Here is a 17830-nt window from a genome sequence, read left to right as displayed (position 1 = left end):
CTACCGAGCCCGTGAGAAAAGCCGGGCGAGGGGAAACGCAGTCGAAGCTTTGCGACGTGAGACCGAGCAGGTTTTTGACCGGGAGTCATGCGAGGCTGGCTGCTGAGAGACGTGCAGCATCGCCGGGTCGGGGGGTGGCTCCGCGGCTCGTTCCCTGCAGGGGTTGCGTTTGCTCCTCTGGCTGATCAGCTGCGGGTGCGCACCGAGTAGTTTTTAGACGGTCACAGTGCTCGGAGTTGTTGTATCAGCTGTATCAGCCTTTCTGGTCCCGGCTGTGTCCTGCCGCTGTCACACGGTGGGAAACACTAGGTGCTGGAATCGGCCATTTGAATGTATAACTATGCAGCTAAGAGGACATGCTTTTGGATTTTAGTTGTTTCGAGGTTTCCTTAATCTTGTTGGTCTTTGAAGTCTCAAGATGTGCTCATCAGGAGGTTTAAAGACTTTCTTCTGTTTTGCATGGTAAGGCATGCAAACGCTTCTACTGTGTGCAGGCTGGCTCACAAGTCATGCAGGTAGAAATGAAAGCGCTTTTGTAAATCGGAGACTCAGCTCTGATAAAATAAATGGAATAACTTATGTTGCCTCTTAGAGTACATAGAGGAATAAAACACCATGGTAGAAAAGGAGAAAGCTATATGTTAACGTATACTAATGCCAACAGGATTGTGCTTCGTGTATGTTATTACTTGAAGTTTGGAACACTGTTTGCGCAAGTACTACCTTTCCTTCCTGGTCCTTTTGTTCCATCTTTTATGGATGGAAATACTTTTCCTGAAAAACTGGGTGGTGGTGGATCGCAGTGATGTCGCAATGGTTAGGCGTGTTATCTACTGTGGTGCAGTCTACTCTACCCCTCCCCTGAAGACGTAAATGGGTCTTGTTTTTCAAATTTGTTTCTCCATATGGTTTCCAAGAGTGCTGTGGACTTCACCTGTGCTGCCCAGATAAGAAACCCCTTTTCCCTCCCTTATACTATCCCTCCTCTTTTGCTTTTCTCAACTTCTAGGAAGGGGAAGGCATCAGAATTTCCATCAGGGTCACCCTGGACTTTACTTGAGGCCCCCTTTCTCCTTTAAAACTCCGTTTACTGGCAGATAACATATTTGGAGTGTAGTTTGGCTTTCTCTCCCCTTTCCTGGAGCCCCCAGCAGATGGGGGGTGGGTAGTTCTTCATCAGTCCATCCCCTTTCCCTTGCCTCTCACAGGAGACTAAAGGAGAGAGACAGGGATTTCTAACATTTCACTGCTCTTCCCCCAGCATCAGTTTTATTTCTCAGCCTTTTTCTTTTTATGCATTTATTTTATTAGTTTTGCTTGTTTCTTGTTTGGCTGAATAGCGGATGCAACAGATTGCTCTGGTTCTTGAAAAAAAATTATTGCCCTGCACAGCCCTGAAAATAGTTTTCCTGGAACTAAGATTAACTTTTGTAACTAATGAGGCAGAAACAAGGTGAAATCAGTTAAACTGGGTGCAGTCATATATTAAAGCTGACTCCCTGAAGAGCTGGAAAGACATCTGCATTCGCCCTGTATTTGTTGCTTGCAGTGATAAAAGTGCTGTGGGTTTGGTTTTTTTTAAAAAAAAAATACAGGGGAAAACTCATTTGCCCTTAGCCATAATAACTGCAATATAAATCATTATGTGCATAAAGTGAACTGTCAAATATTACACATGCATGTCTGCATATATGGCGTATCTATGTATAAGGATATGGGGCGTTGCAGAGTTGAATGTTTTCTCCTGCTTTGATGCGTGTATTTCTGAGATGCAAAGAGGCCTTATTTTATTTCTATGCAAACCTTTGCCTTTGCTTTCTTCCCACTGTTCTTACCGTACAGTTTTGATGTTGCCTTATGTATGGAGACATAATACTGAGATCTGGGAAACTGGTTTCAGTGTGTCATCGCGCATGTATGCGTTTGCTGCTCAAGGTTTCTCAAGTGCAAAGGGGAATGTTCTCTCCCCTTCACAGAAACAGTACTTTTATTTACCTGTAGAATTGCCTTAGTTAAAAGACAAATCAAGAATCAGCTGCCTTTCAGTTTACTGTTTGTTTAATAAAATATATAGAACGTACTTACACATACTGTGTTTTCTGAGAAAATGTCTCTTGGTCTAGTTACTACAGTAACACTAAGGTGTTTTATAAATAAAAAGGGATGTGAGTTCATAAAATAATAGAATTATTTAATTTTTAAAAGGCCTTTAAGGTCATTGAGTCCAACCTTAATTCCTCATACTATTTTTTCTCCCTGAGAATAATTACGTAATTTTGATGTCTGCTTTAAAAACGGCACTTAATTTACCCATTATGAATTTTCTTTATTTTTATTTGAGCTATTCTTACTGAAACTTAATATGCAACTAACTTACTTGCAAACGTAATTTTATAATTTTTTTTTATATGATAAACTGGGCAATGTATTCTCTTTAGACATAAATGAGGATGTGATCCTGCCAATGGCAGAGCATACCAAGTTAGCAGACTTTCTGCATATAATAGAAAACTGTCCAAAAAAGAACCCAAACAACTTTTTCACTTCTGTGAGCTGTATTTATACAAGTTTAGAGGCTCACTGCGACTGAACCTTATCTCATACCTGTCTTTGCTAGGCTTGTTTCAAGTTAGCGAATCCTTTTGCTGAAACTCATGGTCTTCAACTCCAGCTGGATGAAAAAGCACCACTGTTATAGCAAGTCCTACATATTCTGTATATATTCTGACAAATTCATAGCTGCCTTCATGATGAGATCTATTTCATGAACTGAATGTGTGCAGTGCTGGTGTGTACAGTAAGTAGCGACAGTCTGATCTAAAAGTGACAGAGGTGTGTATTGTGTTTGGTAATTCTGTGTTCAAAATAAAAGCAGGCAATCTTTGGAGCAGAGGATTCAGTTTTTTGTCCTATCTCTTGGTCACAATGATTGTTAAGAGCTACTATGTAATCTCCTCTAGCAGCAGAACATTTTCTCATCAACAGGAGGGGGGATTTCCCAAGTTCACAAATTAATATATTTAATCATGTTCCTTCGATAAACTAAAAAATGAAGGGAGGTGAATCAGTCAGTTATACTTTCCTGGATATGTCTTAAAGTACACATCCAGAAAACTAAACTGTACATTATGTTGAGATGGAGGCATATAATTCACTTGATCTAACCAGTAGTACCAAATTAGCTGAAGTTTCTTTATGTTTTCCTGTATATTTTAAAAGATCAGATTTCTGGCAGGCTTTTGTTACTGAGAGATGTTTAATCACCAGAGCAAAACATGATTTTTGTCATCCAAGCTAAGGGCAAGTACAGGTACAATGTCTTTTTAGAACTGAAATTTAGTGTTGAATGATAACAGAATCACAGCCTTGGGTCCTCTTTTTGGCACACTTGTATAATTTCTGAATGCAAATAATTCATATTATTTAATGTACAGTAACTATAGTTATTTCTGAGATGCAGGAATAGGATCAAGTAGTGAGGCATATAAATATATTTTGCCTTTCCTCATTTAAGGAATATCTGAAACATTAAAATCAAGTAGCAATAAGCTTTTTCTAAGCATCCCAAATCACAGTAGTTAGGTATAAATGATGAAGTGGTGTTTCATATGCTTAAAATTGTGCATTGCATCTCTAACTATAGGGTACTGAGATCTAACCCAAAATAAAATAGCATCATACACTGTACTGTGTGTGATTAAAATACTGAATTGCTTTGATGACCATTTGTTAAGTGAGAAGAATTAAGTTTAAATAGCTTTATATTTGAAACCATCAGGATCTTCTGCCTTAGAAGCGGTTTCCTTAGCGAGTTTAGTTAATGAAGTCATTAACAAAAGGACTTTTTAACAAACTCAAGACTGGAGGCCCTTGCCTTTGTTCTGCTGGAGTTTTAAGTCTTAGGCTGACTTTTACTAGCTATTCCTTCCCTCTTGGATTTCTCGGTGCTGCCCAGAGGAGAATCAGTCTCTGCCCAGGTGGCTCAGCGAGCTGCTTCCCCACGGCGCCGTGGGGCACATCCCTCCCTGATTTACTGCCGGGACACTCGGGTTATTTCAGCACCTGTGAGTTTCTGAGCTATGTTTGCTTCTATTGAAGTCTTCTATTGAGAAAACTATCTGACAACTTTTGATGTTAGGCTATTAATCACAGCGTAATACATTTTAACCCTTTTTTGTCATCATGTTTATTCAAGTGCTAAGCCATTCAGAAAGACCTAAACATACTGCTGATTTTTGAACTGAGATCAGTTACCTTCAGTATAGGGAGTTAGGAGGATTTTCCATGGTGCAGATTTTACAAGATTAGTTTCTTATGCTCATATTTAAGTTTTTCTTATATCCAGTGTCTCTTAGCTGATTTATTAGGTTCTTACTCATGATAAGTCTGGAGCTAAAAACAAGTGCTATGTTCATTATAATACTGAAACATCACTAGCTCTGCAGACTTTTCCTCTTTTCCCCTTTTCCCATGTTCCACTTTCTGCTTTTACCTTACCTTACCATCTTTTCCATCCTAATAGAACATATTTCTCAAGCAACTTATTGTTCTAATTTTTCTGCTATGGCCTCTTTCTATGTTGTTTATTATTAAAATAAGGTTCAACAATGGCAGATGTATTCTTACTGAGGGCACTCTGATCCTTGGTAGATAAGAACAAACACCTCACACATCTCATCTGTGAAACTTCGCTTACTATTTTAGAATGAAATTTGCCATTTTTCTCATATCCATATTGCTGATTTACAGTGAGAGTGCTTTTCAGCTGACCTTTGACTTAGCTTGCATGGAGAGAGAAAGGTTGAGCAAAGATCACTAGTATTGATTAGCCGCTTCTTTAGTGTTTTAATTTCTAGATAATTCTGGTGAATCGCGGTACAAGTCTGTATCTGGAAGACTTACTCTTATTTAGCAGCAGGAGGTGTGGTAGAAATCCAAACCTCGTGGAGACAGCACTGTCCTGAGTGTTCCTCTCTGTGGATGATTTTGTCAGCACCATACATGGAGGGGGTGTGTAGACTTCAAGGGTGACTCTTGTGTTGTGACAGCCGGTCTGCAGGGAGGCGGTGATCAGTTGTGCGGTCATGTTTAGGTTACTGGCACTGCCATCAGGCCCCAAGAGAGTCCATGCAGCACTCAGCCTTCTTGTCTTTTTTGACATCTCTCCATCTCATTCAGCAGAAGGTGTGTTCTGAGGTCTTTTGTAGCCAGTGACTAAGGTATAAAAATAACCTTAATGCAGAGAATTTGGATAGATAAGAGGTAATCCTTAAAGACATAATGAGACATGATATCAGGCAAAAATAGCATGTCAAAAATTTATGGCGGCACAGCATGTATTGGATACAGGATGCTCGATTGCAGTGGGTATTTTTTGGATATGTCTTGCACATAATTGAGTCTTAATTGTAATTATATATCTACCTGCTGCATGTGGCCTTGTTCAAAGGCCAAATACAGTTAGATACACCATGCAAAGTAGATAAAAGGGTCCTGAGAGCTGCTGTTGCAATGTGGTGCAGCGAAGGTAGCTAAATGTTTTGATCTGTGTTTTTCTGATGCACCCTTTTTGAATTAAAAAGATGCAAACAAGAACAATTCAAGCAGAGATTTCTTTCATATGAAGCAGGGCACATCAATTTAGACTTCTCCTCCAATGCATTGCAGGGCCTGCCCACTGGAAGGAGGTTTTTCCTGTTGCTAATGGAGATCGTCAGTCACCCATCGACATCAAAACTGAGGAAACGAAGTATGATCCCTCTCTCCGACCTCTAAATCCCAATTATGATCCGGCTTCTGCTAAAATCATCCTTAACAATGGGCACTCCACCAGCGTTGAATTTGATGACACCGTCAACAAATCAGGTTTGTTCCTTTCCTGTTGCACTGTGCCCTCTTCCACAGTCTTCTGAATAGAGTACATACAGCCTGGGCACATCTCACTGCTGGGTATGAGCTCCTCATGGACAGTAAGGCTTTGCTCTTCCAGGTGGGAGATTGCTGTTTTCCCTGTCTTTCAGCATGATACAGTGCAGGAACATATTCGGACGTGAGCTCGTGATTGCACTTCTGAGAAAGTGTGAGGATTCATTCCCTTTTCACAGGCATGATTTGATCCACCCCAACCAGCTAGGTAGTGCCAGCCCCACTGTTTGAACGGTGTTGTGTACAATTTTTCAAATGCTGCTCTCTCTCACTGCAGATGAATCCTTTGTGTCTCATTACAGGTTCATTCCAACTGAATCTCTCAAGTCTCTTATCTGACTTTAGCTGCAAGTTTGGTTACGTATTTTTTCCCTTATACAATCCATACCTGGACTTCTTGTGTCAGGAAAGAGCCAATACGGAACAAATGAAATACAACCCAAGCAATCCCTTTTCTACTCTGAAAAATGTTAATTGTCCTAGTCTTTTCTAGGTTATGTAGCTTCCCTTTTTGCAAGCAATAATTCTTATTTAGAAGTTCTCTTTTTTAGCATAGTCTTGGTAACATTAGTGCCTTCATCTTTAAAACGTTCTCTTGGAGGGTAGGAAAGCTAGCACATCTCCCCTTGAAACTGTAAGACTGCAGATTCTTCAAGCAATAAAATCCTCCTGTGGTTGCGTGAAGCTTAGTGGAGGATCCAAGCCAATATAATGTTTTCACAAGGGTCAAAACCAGAGGAGGACTAATTTTTGATCACCCTGCCTGTTAGTCCTGAGGACGTATTAGCTTATAGTGGCAAAAGAGATAGGCATAGATGGAGACAGCATCATCCTTTGCTTTCCTAAATGGTCTTAGTCTAATTCTTAAATTTTCTGTCAAAGTAAGTTGCTTGAAAGCCATCAATTGACCGTCAGTGATCTACTCTGACCTTGTGTGTGGCAAATGCCACAGGACTTAGCAGAATTAATGTTTCAAGCCTAGTAGGCATGGGTGAAATAAAGCACATCTCTTAGAAAAACTTACAGTTTTGATTTCAAAATTTCCAGCGATGATGAACCTACCACAGCCTTTGGTAAGTTGTTCTAATTGTTGATTCCCCTCACAATTAAAAAAAAAACAAAAAAGAAATTGCACTTTATTTCTGGTGTGAATAGATTAACTCAACCTTTAAACTTCATTTTTCCTTTTAAAAGTAATAAATATTAATATGGATGCACCAAGAACCTCTTCCACTTTCTGACTCCATCCCTGAAGTGATAGAGCCAGAACAAATTCTTTCTGTAGACTTACATTGGTACCAAAGCATTTGTAATGTGATTCTTTTCTTACTGTTTTCTTCAGGCCATATCTCCAAGGGTATAGTTCATGTCGTGGCAAAGCACTGACAGATGTTGATCAGATAATTAACAAATGTAATCCCCAGTCTCTCTCTATCTTCTGTGTATCTACTAGATTCTTCATTCCACCCACATAGCTTTACACTTTGGCCGTTATCGTGCCTTATTTACCAAATAATTCAAATCCTTTTGTATCCATTAACTGAGTTATTCATTATTTTCTCTAATATTTGTCACTGACAAACTTTATCAGTAATGTTTTTGTTTTCTTTCAGGTCATTGATCAAAAAATACTGAATTTTCTAGGGTCAAAATTTGGCCTCTGGGGCACTCCTGTGAAGTAAGCACTCCTGCCATATGTTGGTTTTATTAAAAAAAAATCAAATTAATTGGTACTAAATACATTATAATCTTTTAATACATTATTAACTGATTTCCATAGGAACTATTTTTTCACTATGGCCAACATTGAAACTGGGCTGTCAAGTCTGTAACTGTTTAATTCTGTTTATTCTCTTTGGTACCGTTTTCTGAAATTAGTCTACTGATGTTTCAACGATCTGTTCTTCCAGCTCTTTTCAAACTTTGAAATACTGATACTTGCCTTGAATCACTTCTGACTAACCTCTTCCTTAAATGTTGAAATGGAAGGGTTTTGCCATCACTGGATGATGTGGTACAAATCGGCCAGTCACAACACTGATCTTTACACATTTCTAGGATCACTTGCCACCAAGTTTTCAGTCCTTGAAAGAAGGATTTTGTTCTAGGAGTGCCACTTCCCCTTCCCCTATAAAAGCATGGGTTTGAGTTGAAGCTTTAAAGAGGTCAAATATTTTTCCCACAGATAAACAGTTCCAGTTCTTTTTCATCAACCAGGCTACTTGTATTACAGATAGGCAACTTAAGAATTTCTTCTTTTATCTTTATTTGATGTATTTCATTCCTTACAAAGTTTAGATTTTGGAGTAAACCTGTAAGAGAAGAAATTATGGTTGTCCTCCCCAGTGATCTTAATTTTAAAACTGTCCAGTTAAAGCTCCTATCGTATCCCTATAAAATCTCTATTGTGAGCCAGTAAACCAGCCCAGACTAATTCCCGAACTCTCGGAGAAGATATGGAGCTGGAACAGTGGAGTAATTTGTTTTGCAGAGAATAAGGAATCTTTCTGAATAGGATTCACCTTCAAGTCTCTGCACAGAGGTAGTTTGGTTCCAACTCTGATTAGCAAAAGATGAGCACCTGCGAAAGCAAAACAGTGAAAAGCTCACCCATTTGTGAAAAATGGCATGGCATGGCATGGCATGGCATAGAATAGAATAGAATAGAATAGAATAGAATAGAATAGAATAGAATAGAATAGAATAGAATAGAATAGAATAGAATAGAATAGAATGGCATGGCATGGCATGGCATAGAATAGAATAGAATAGAATAGAATAGAATAGAATAGAATAGAATAGAATAGAATAGAATAGAATAGAATAGAATAGAATAGAATGTTTGCGTTGGAAGGGACCTACAATGATCACCTAGTCCAACTGCCTGACCATTTCAGGGCTGACCAAAAGTTAAAGCCCATTATTAAGGACATTGTCCAAATGCCTCTTAAATACTGTCAGGCTTGAGGCATCAACCACGTCTTCAGGAAGCTTGTTCTGGTCTTTGACCAACCTCTCGGTAAAGAAATGCTTCCTAATGTTTGGTCTAAACCTCCTCTAGTGCAACTTTGAACCATACCCAGGCGTTCTGTCACTGGATACTAGGAGCTAGAGCTCAGCTCTCCACTTTCCCTCCTCAGGAACCTGTAGAGAGCAATGAGGTCACCCATCAGCCTCTTTTTCTCCAAACTAGATAAACCCAAAGTCTTCAGCCACTCCTCACAGGACATTCCTTCCAGCCCTGGCTAATGAAGGGTCAGTAATACTGCAGTTGCACAATGCGTATGTAGTGTTGGCATAATTTTATTTCTATTAATATACAGTCCTTTTTCTCAGACTTCAACATAATGTAACTGGATCTAGTTGCAAATGAAGGAGAGCGCCTTGAATTTTTTTGAAAGTTCCACCTTCTTTTCTCCACATTTTAAAGAGGAGAAGAAATTATGTTCACATTATATTTTTCTGATCCTCCCCTTTATTCATAAACCCTGTATTTTAAGCTTAATTTCTCAATGATTCTTTTAAATACTTTCAAGAGAGGAAACCACTTTCAAAACAGAAATATTTTCCCATCATCTGAGAAAGATCCAACCCATAGCAAGACAAACCTGGTGATAACGACATACCCATTAGTGGTCCAAGTGAGAGTTTCTGTAATGCTTCACAGAAATGAGAAGCCATTTGAGACAGCAGTTCAGAAGTAGGAGACTGTCTGAAGACTGAAGTCCAGTGTGAGATGAGAGGATGTGGGTAACAGCTCCTATTCCTTCAGTGAAGCCTTTTCCTCTGCTTGGGTTTCCAGTGTTGACCGGGGGGCCGCTCAGTGGGACCTACAGGCTGCGCCAGATTCACTTCCATTGGGGGTCCAACGATGAAGCTGGCTCTGAGCACACTGTGGATGGGATGAAGTACGCGGCAGAGGTAAGGCTTTACATGGACGCAGCTGTTCCTCTAAGCCTGTGACTGGTTTTCCATTGTAAGAATAATGTTGCCCCTCCTATTCCCGTTTTTCATTCTCCCCTCATTTTGTCAAAAGACAAGTGGTCTTCCTGGAGTATTGCATGTTTGGTCATTTCTCAAAGGAAAACCTGTTTGAAAGCTTTGGAAAGGCTTTTAAAAGGAGTACAGAAGACAAGCTTGATAAGAGCAAGACACAAAGTTCAAGAGTTATTTTAAACTTTGTCTTTCGCTGTCTCTTCCTTGGAGAATATTTTCAAAGTCAGCTTCAGTTACAAACCACAGAATTATATGACTGGGGGCCTGTGCAGTATAAAGTTTATGCTAGAATTAGGAGTGTTGCATTTTGTGGTGCCTATAGCAATGTGATGGTTATGACTTTGAGAACTGCACCTTAGTATCTGTGGGGTGCCTGCTGTTTGTGGAGGTACTGTATTTCGGAGGAGGCCACAGGGAGAAATGCACCGTCTGCTCTGGCATGGAGAGTTCCTTCCTGCTCTGTCTCCTTTGGTGCGTTTGAGTAGCCTATAGTAAAAAGTGTTCTGATTCTTCTTTGCCAGTGGAAGTAACGTGGTGTATTTTGATGAGGCTGAGACCTTTAAGAATGCATAGTTCAGACAGTGGAAGAGTTTTCTGGGGTTAAAAAGAAGTAAAAGGTTTAAAAGGTAAATGGTAATGGACAAATGAAAGACATAATACTAAAGAAGAAAAAATATGAAATGTATGCACAGCGGTGTGATCAGATTTTGCTGAAAATGCTATAAGACGTAGTGGTCAGAAGAAAAACCAGTTTTCTAATACTAAGGGGGAAAAGTGACATTTGCAGTGTTTAAAGGCTTATGTTTTCCACAGGAACCAGGTGAGATGGAATATAAAGAATTAATAGAGGTGCTTTAAAGCCATTAAGTACCAAAACCAAATTTCTAGCTGAGAAAATGTATATATGTTTCCCATCTAAGAAACCAAACGGAAGGAGAAAATATCTCCGAATTTCTAGCCAGTCTAAAAACCTTTCCGTTACCTGTTGGTTGGGTAACCCTCCACAAGAAGCTCTCTAGATGTCACTTTGGCTTTGGGATAAGAAACCCAGAATTAAGATCAAGGATTCTGAGCACTGTTCACACAAAAGAAAATACCTCAGAGGGAGACATGAAGATGATTTCAGTGCTCACCTTCGTAAGGAAGATGTGTAAGATTTCAAGAAAAAACATCGACTGAATCGAAGAAAGACTTAGTGTACAGGTAAAGAAGACTGCAAAGTTCCCCAGGAAGCAGAAGGGATCCATGGCTCCATTCTTTGTGACAACGTATGGTCTGACCAAGGTCTCTTCACAAGCTGCAGTGACAGAGCGGTGGTAAGACGGCATATATTCCTTAAAGAGAAGTCACGAGCCATTGAGAATGGGGCTGTACCCAAAAGTGCTTCACAGCTCTGTTTGTTTCAGGGGTTTTGGTTTGGGGGGGGAGCAGCTTGGGGTTGGGGGTTGTGTGGCAAAGCTTTGAGGGAGTGGGCTTTTATTAATTTACGGGAATTTTGCTTTTTGTTCTTCATTGTTTTTTCGCTTTTTTAAAATCCATAATAAAAGTCAATTCTGACTGAGAGTATCTGTTTCCTTTTTGTGTACGTAAAGATGTAATTGTTTAAAAGTTGTTCGTTGTAGCTTTTGTGGATTTGTAATAGTGAGTGGTGCAGGTGCCATGAGCTCCAGGACCTCAGTGCATCTGAGAATGGTGTAGTAGTGGACTGTGTTAGCTTCCCAGTTTAAGTTATAATATTCTTAGTAACTTTCCTTCAAGGATCTCTGAAACTGTGAGCCAGCGCATCGTGAGCATACGTGTATTATCACTGATTTCAGTGGGATTCCTTACTTGCTGGAAGTAATGTTTCAGCACTTCAAAGCCCAAGTGCTTAACAAACTTTAATTATACTCTGTAACACCAAGTAAGAGATCCATTTTACAGATATGTAAAACTGAAACTCATAGAGGTTAGGAAAGGATGGAGATTTAAAGTCTTCACACTCCTAGATTCCTATTTCAGCCACACAGCTATGATGCTTCCCATAGAAAACCTATAAAGCAAGTTCCAGCTTTCCTAAATGGCTTTTACTTTAGAGGTCTTGAAGTGCTGTGTTCCATTTTAAAGTCATTCAGTGGAGCTGCTTTCCAGCCCTCCTAAAGTTCAAACTCTGAAAAGATGGTCACCGATTTTAGAAAAGCCAATCCCATGCCCTTCTTCTGAGCCTCTCTTTCCTCATCTCAGAACTATGGATAATAAGATTTACTAATCCACAGAAGATTTGCGAGAGTAATTGATGTTTGTGCTTAGCCTTAAGTGTTGTGTGAGTGTTTGTGCTCTCTCCCGTTTGGCAGTCAGACCGGTGCTCAAGGCTGGGACATCCTGGCGCTTCCCAGGAACCAGGAGCTCCCACCATGGAGCATGGCCAGGATTTAGGAAACCAGGCTTGGAAGGAGGGACTGAGGTGGTATGGGGGTAGACATCGCGGGCTTTTCCTTTCCCCACCTGGCTTAGGTGATGTCTTTAAGCTGCTTAAACAACTACGACAGGACAGTTCCAGAATAATGCATGTTGGAAAAGCAAGGGCTCAAACCTGAGATAAACAAGCTGCTTGTAGGTGCCTAACTAGTGGTAAACATAGAAAATGACATTTGGAAAATAGCAAAAATGAAATTTTGATGTGCAGCTTAAACTAAACAAGGGAAAAGAGGTCAATGCAAGTTTAATGTGTGTTCCTCTGCCTGTTTTCTAGCTATTTATGTGGCTGATTAATGTTGCTGAAAACTTGATTAAGGAGAAAGAGGAGCAACTAATAACATTCTCATGATTTTCAGTCACTTTTTAGAATCAGCTATATGAAAAATGGATTAAAAACCTTTAGTTATATAACCATGGGATATCTTATCTTAGCTTTTCTTCTCAAAATCTAGGGACTCAACAGCAGTTTGTGAGGCACTGTAGTGTGCTGGTTGCTGCTAAATTTTTAATAATCACAGCCACTGGAAATGCTTTTTCCCATTTGTGTGAACTACATATTTGCCAATTTCTAAAAATACTTACATTTAAAAAACTGAATGGCTTTGAATAAAAAAGAGCAAAGTAGAGTATCAAAACTGGTAAAGTTGTAGTAAAAATTTGTGACTGTTTGAGTTCAGCGGGAGTTGATGCTGTCTGTGTCTCTTGCTTTTCAGCTTCATGTGGTCCATTGGAACTCAGAGAAGTATTCCAGTTTTGTCGAGGCAGCTCGTCAGTCAGATGGATTAGCAGTCATGGCTGTATTTCTGAAGGTAAGAAAAGAATACTTCAGCCCTTCTAATAAATCTGTATTATGTGCCCAAAGGCATAATACCAACGCTTGGTATAATTATTGCTGAAGAGATACTTGTTTTATGTGATCATTAAATTATACTGTTTCCTTCATATTGTTTGCTTGCTAGTATAGAAAGTTGTGCTTCCTTGAAGATTAAAAATATCAGATTCTTCACTTTGTCTTAGCCTGCACTCCTCTACAACATAAGATGTGGAACTTAATTCAGCTGTCTCTATATGGATCCAAATAATTTGTACTTGACTAACAGATTTCTTCAGGAGGGCAATCTGATGTGATTCAAATTTGATTCCTTAATGGTTTGTTTCTGAGATGGTAGTTTCTTCTGAAAAATTATTAAAAAAAAACCAGCAAACATGATATATAAGAATGATGGGTTTGCTGTTTTAGGCAATTTAAATTTCAGATGTAAGCCTGCAACTTTTAATATACTGCATAAAAACCATGTAAAATAAATTGCTTCTATTCCTTTGCACTGTAAAATTTGAGTCTTTTGTATCTGAAATAACTACTACGAGTAGCCAGAAAAATACTGTCAGTGAGGGAATGGATCTTCTTAACAACTAGTGCTATTTCCAAGGACCAGCTAGTCACAGGCTCGTACTGAAAAAATCTGTAAGATCTCACAGTCACTTAAGTAAAGTTACATAAAACAATTTCATCATGCATTTGCTTTTTGATTATTTGTTTTTTTCTGTTTTTCTCTGGAGCTCAAGTATTTCTTTCTTCTCTGGTGTTAATAGATTGGTGAATGCAACCCACAGCTGAAGAAGATTACTGACCGCTTGGACACCATCAGAATCAAGGTGAATGAATGCTTCTTAAAGAATACTTATATTGGTGGTTGCTTTTTGAGTTTTTTGGTAACCTGGCTGTTATTCTCTTCATATTCTCTCGTCCTTTCTAGCTATCCATACCTAACTCCGATTTGGGAAAGCTTTGGAGCATTCTTTTTAGGTAAATTTGAAAACTGAGCAGACAAAGAATGTTTTCTATACAATAAAAGATCAGAGGAAAAGGCTAATTCCTCACAGAACCTAGCGTCTGGCAAATGTGTTACTATGAGAATAGTAACAAGGGGAAGAATGTACTTTATGGAAAGTTGCAAAAAAGATGAGGGAAAGGTTTCCTCCCCAGTTTGGATGAGTTACAAATATCTATTGTATGTGTGAGAGACATCAGCCAGACTCTGGCCTGGTTGCTGGAACAGGGAGAGGAAGCAGTAACCCGTGGGCCAGGGCGGAGTGAATGGGGAGGGAAGCAGATAGCACTGACCTGTGGGGTTACGCTGCCAGCCCCATAGAGACCATGCCGAAAGTGCAACATCTTCTCACCTCTCCCTCCAACTTCCATCTCATGGTACTTTACAGCTACGAGGAGCCTAAGCTGAAATGACACCTTTGATGGTGTCCTGCTGGCATCAAGGGTAGCAGCAGCAAAGCTTGTCACAGAGGTAGGACCTCATCAGAAGGGCACTGGCTCACCTGCTGTGGTCATCTAGGATGCTGCCAGCCCACTCCATAGTGGAACCAGCTCTACCTCTACCTCCTTTGGCATGCTTCACCTTGGACTCTTGCTTTTAAATAATATTGCCCTGTTTTTTCCTTTTTTTTTTGACTTTCTGTAAAAAAAAAAATTCTAAATATACTCAATCTAGAATCACAATGAGCTTTTTTTTTTTTTTTCCGCAGGGTAAAAAAGCACTGTTCACAAACTTTGATCCCAGCTGTCTGCTTCCCAAGTCCCTGGACTACTGGACTTACTTTGGCTCTCTCACTGTTCCACCTCTGCTTGAGAGTGTCATCTGGATTGTTCTGAGAGAGCCCATAAGTGTTTGCTCTGAACAGGTATTTTTGGGGTTTTTTTCACTGCTACAGAAATGTTGATTTTCTGAGACATGTAATTGTAAATACCACCCAAAAATATACTTTTTGCAGGCCTTAGCATTAGCAGATTTTGAAAGCACAAAATATGTCAAATTTATCCTGATTTCTTGTTGCCTTTCCTTGCGTAACAACTATTTATTATCTATTTTTAAAAAGAATCTGCATACTCTAAAAATTAACAGTTGAAAATAACCCACGAGGAACTGATGGAAAAAAGGATACTGGTGGCACTTAGAAATCGTGGAATTCCGTTTGATTCAGTTAGTTGTATATCCTGCTCAAACCTCTTTTTTGGAATTTTTATTTGGCAGATCAATAGTAAATTTCTTCTTGCATTCCATATATGTAAAACTTCACGAATTTACTAGTATAATGAAAAGCAAATACAACTGTAGTAAGTTGGATTTTATGTGAAGCTATTTTAGTAAAAGTGTGACGCCACACAAGAGTCTACTTGCATTTCTTAAGCTTCATGCTATATATTCATGCTGCAGCAGTGACACCCAGTGGGATGATCATCTTAGGTATAAAGAGTTTTTCCCACTGGAGACACTTGAGTATATCAGATCATAGCTTCTAGTATGGAATGTTGATAGCTACATCACCTGTAATATGTTATCCATATTCTGGGCATGCTGTAACCCTGAAGATTCTTGTACCGCAGCGTTTGTCTGATTCAGAGCCAATATTACAAATACCCCAGAAAATTCAATATCCTACGCCACATCCTCAGCAGAAATGGTGACTTCAGCCAAAATGTTAAGACAGCTCACTAAACAGGATGCTTGTTAGTCAGAAGACCTCCAGGCCTGTTTGTAACTGATTTGGAGTCACATATTTGCCTAGTGTGTGCATTTTTCTCACCTGTATCTTTTCCCCACTCCCCTTATCTGGCTTTGTAAGACTCACTGCAATGCATATGAGTCTAGGATTGAAAATTTTTGTGTTACGATATCAACTTCCCAAAGGCAAGGCATTGTTCATGTTAAAAGGTTCTTATTTGGGATAATCTATACTTAATACATTCTAAAATGTCAAACACTGTATGCAAGCAGCCACGTGTAACAGGTTCAGAGGTGTCAGAAACAATGTCAAATACAGTGATTATTATTATTCAGACTGTAGCTGTATCTTATGTATTAAAGTATAAATATGTTATATTCTTATAAATCTAAATATGCATATAGTTAAAAGTGTTTATAACCAGTAATGCCCACCATTGTGATTGATCAGTCATCACCATGACTGATACTTTTTTGCCATTTAATATTAGTCCTCAGGTTTATATTTCTTCAGGGCTTTACAATTTACTACTTACTTTTTGGTGTGCTTCTCAGGTTGAAAGAAATTAAAAATAAATTTTAAGTTTTTAAAAATTCACAGGTAGCCTGATTGCAAATGTTAGCTTTAGAATTCGATCAAGTAAGATAGTACTGACTTTTTTTTTTGCTTTTAATGTAATTAAGATGCAACATGCCATACAACTTAAGTCCTTTCTTATAATGGACTGATTTTTGTGCTGCCCTGCCTTTGGTAACCTAGAAGAAAAGTAAGGTGGTATGTAGAAATAGTAAATATTGAAATTATTAGAAATTAGACAAAATACTAAACTTCAGGTCAGAAATTAGACTCAGATTTACTGAGGTTTACACATGGAGCTCTGATCTGGATTTCTGCTGAGATCAGCTTAAGCAGAGAAGCTTATGCTGAGGTATGAGTGACTGCTTGTTCTGTGTCTTCACAGGGGAAAAAATGTAATCTCTCCTGGTTTTAGTACATGTTTAATATATGAAAAACACTATTCCAGATTAACTGTGAATATGCTATTTGAACAAGAAAGTGCACATAGGAAATCTTAGTTTTGGCATGAAACATTCCAGAATCCTCTAAACTATAAAATATAAAACCCCTGCTTTAGATCAGGTTATGGAAGTCAAAGTGTGAGTATAGGAAGCAATCTTTATGCACAGTTTCATTCTGACAGGTATTTTGGGGGATTTTCTTGGTAGTCATTGTTTTTCATTCGCAAGGGCAAAAGTGGTGAAATTGTCATTCCCCATATGCCATAGAAAAATACAGTTCCTTTCTTCCTGGTGGAAAAAGAGGTGGCAAGTATCTTTAGTATTTACTACATGCTTTTTCATCAGTACGAGCCTGAAGGTTTTCTGCTGAACTTTATGTCTCTTTTGATTGCAGCTAGCCAAATTTCGCAGCCTCCTGAGCACTGCTGAGGATGAGGTCGCCTGCTGCTTGCTGAGAAACTACCGGCCTCCCCAGCCTTTAAAGGGACGAGAAGTCAGAAGGAATTAAAGGAATAAAGCCAAAGTAGTCTCCCTCTGAAACCAAAGGCTGAAATAATTTTAATAGTTAATACACTTTGTGATTTTAATTTTTAATTTTTTGTGAGTTGCTTTAACAAATAGGTATTGTTTTTTTACTAGTTTCCATGCAGTCATTTCTCACAGACAAGTACGTCCTGATTTGTTGCAGGCTCATCAATTTTAGCAGGTCTGACTGTGTTTGAGTTTGTGTTGGTTTGGGAGCATCGAGGCGTTAGAGTTGCATGCCCAGAGGGCAGGGCTAATCATGAGGGTCAGATGTGGTGAAGGAGTTGCCCAGAATTTGCCACCAAATTACTGAACAGAATCCCTGAAACTAATGGCAGTAAAGGATGTTTTGTGATTATTCTTCTGGTCTCTAATTCTGTATAAGACTT

At 39.1% G+C, this 17830-nt stretch overlaps 1 protein-coding gene across 1 annotated transcript; it reads left to right on the top strand.

Annotated features, from left to right (window-relative positions):
- The first annotated feature begins 87 nt into the window (after positions 1–87).
- Positions 88–17424, top strand: CA13 (carbonic anhydrase XIII). The gene is made up of 7 exons (XM_009873927.1): positions 88–206; positions 5645–5865; positions 9728–9846; positions 13092–13187; positions 13972–14034; positions 14920–15075; positions 17311–17424. Exons 1-7 carry the CDS (start codon positions 88–90, stop codon positions 17422–17424), a joined length of 888 nt encoding a protein of 295 aa, XP_009872229.1.
- Positions 17425–17830: the final 406 nt, after the last annotated feature.

The sequence above is a fragment of the Apaloderma vittatum genome, unplaced genomic scaffold (assembly GCF_000703405.1).
Source record: "Apaloderma vittatum isolate BGI_N311 unplaced genomic scaffold, ASM70340v1 scaffold9690, whole genome shotgun sequence".
NCBI lineage: Eukaryota > Metazoa > Chordata > Aves > Trogoniformes > Trogonidae > Apaloderma > Apaloderma vittatum.
Note: the sequence above shows the minus strand (reverse complement) of the source record. Positions and strands in the feature narration are given on the sequence as shown.

What these genes read in the sequence shown, in the direction of transcription:
- CA13 (XM_009873927.1), top strand. Translation starts at nt 88, where the DNA reads ATGCGAGGCTGGCTGCTGAGAGACGTGCAGCATCGCCGGGTCGGGGGG. An exon ending in TGACACCGTCAACAAATCAG is followed by an intron (nt 5,866 to 9,727) that starts GTTTGTTCCTTT and finishes TTGGGTTTCCAG; the next exon opens with TGTTGACCGGGGGGCCGCTC. An exon ending in TCATGGCTGTATTTCTGAAG is followed by an intron (nt 13,188 to 13,971) that starts GTAAGAAAAGAA and finishes TGGTGTTAATAG; the next exon opens with ATTGGTGAATGCAACCCACA.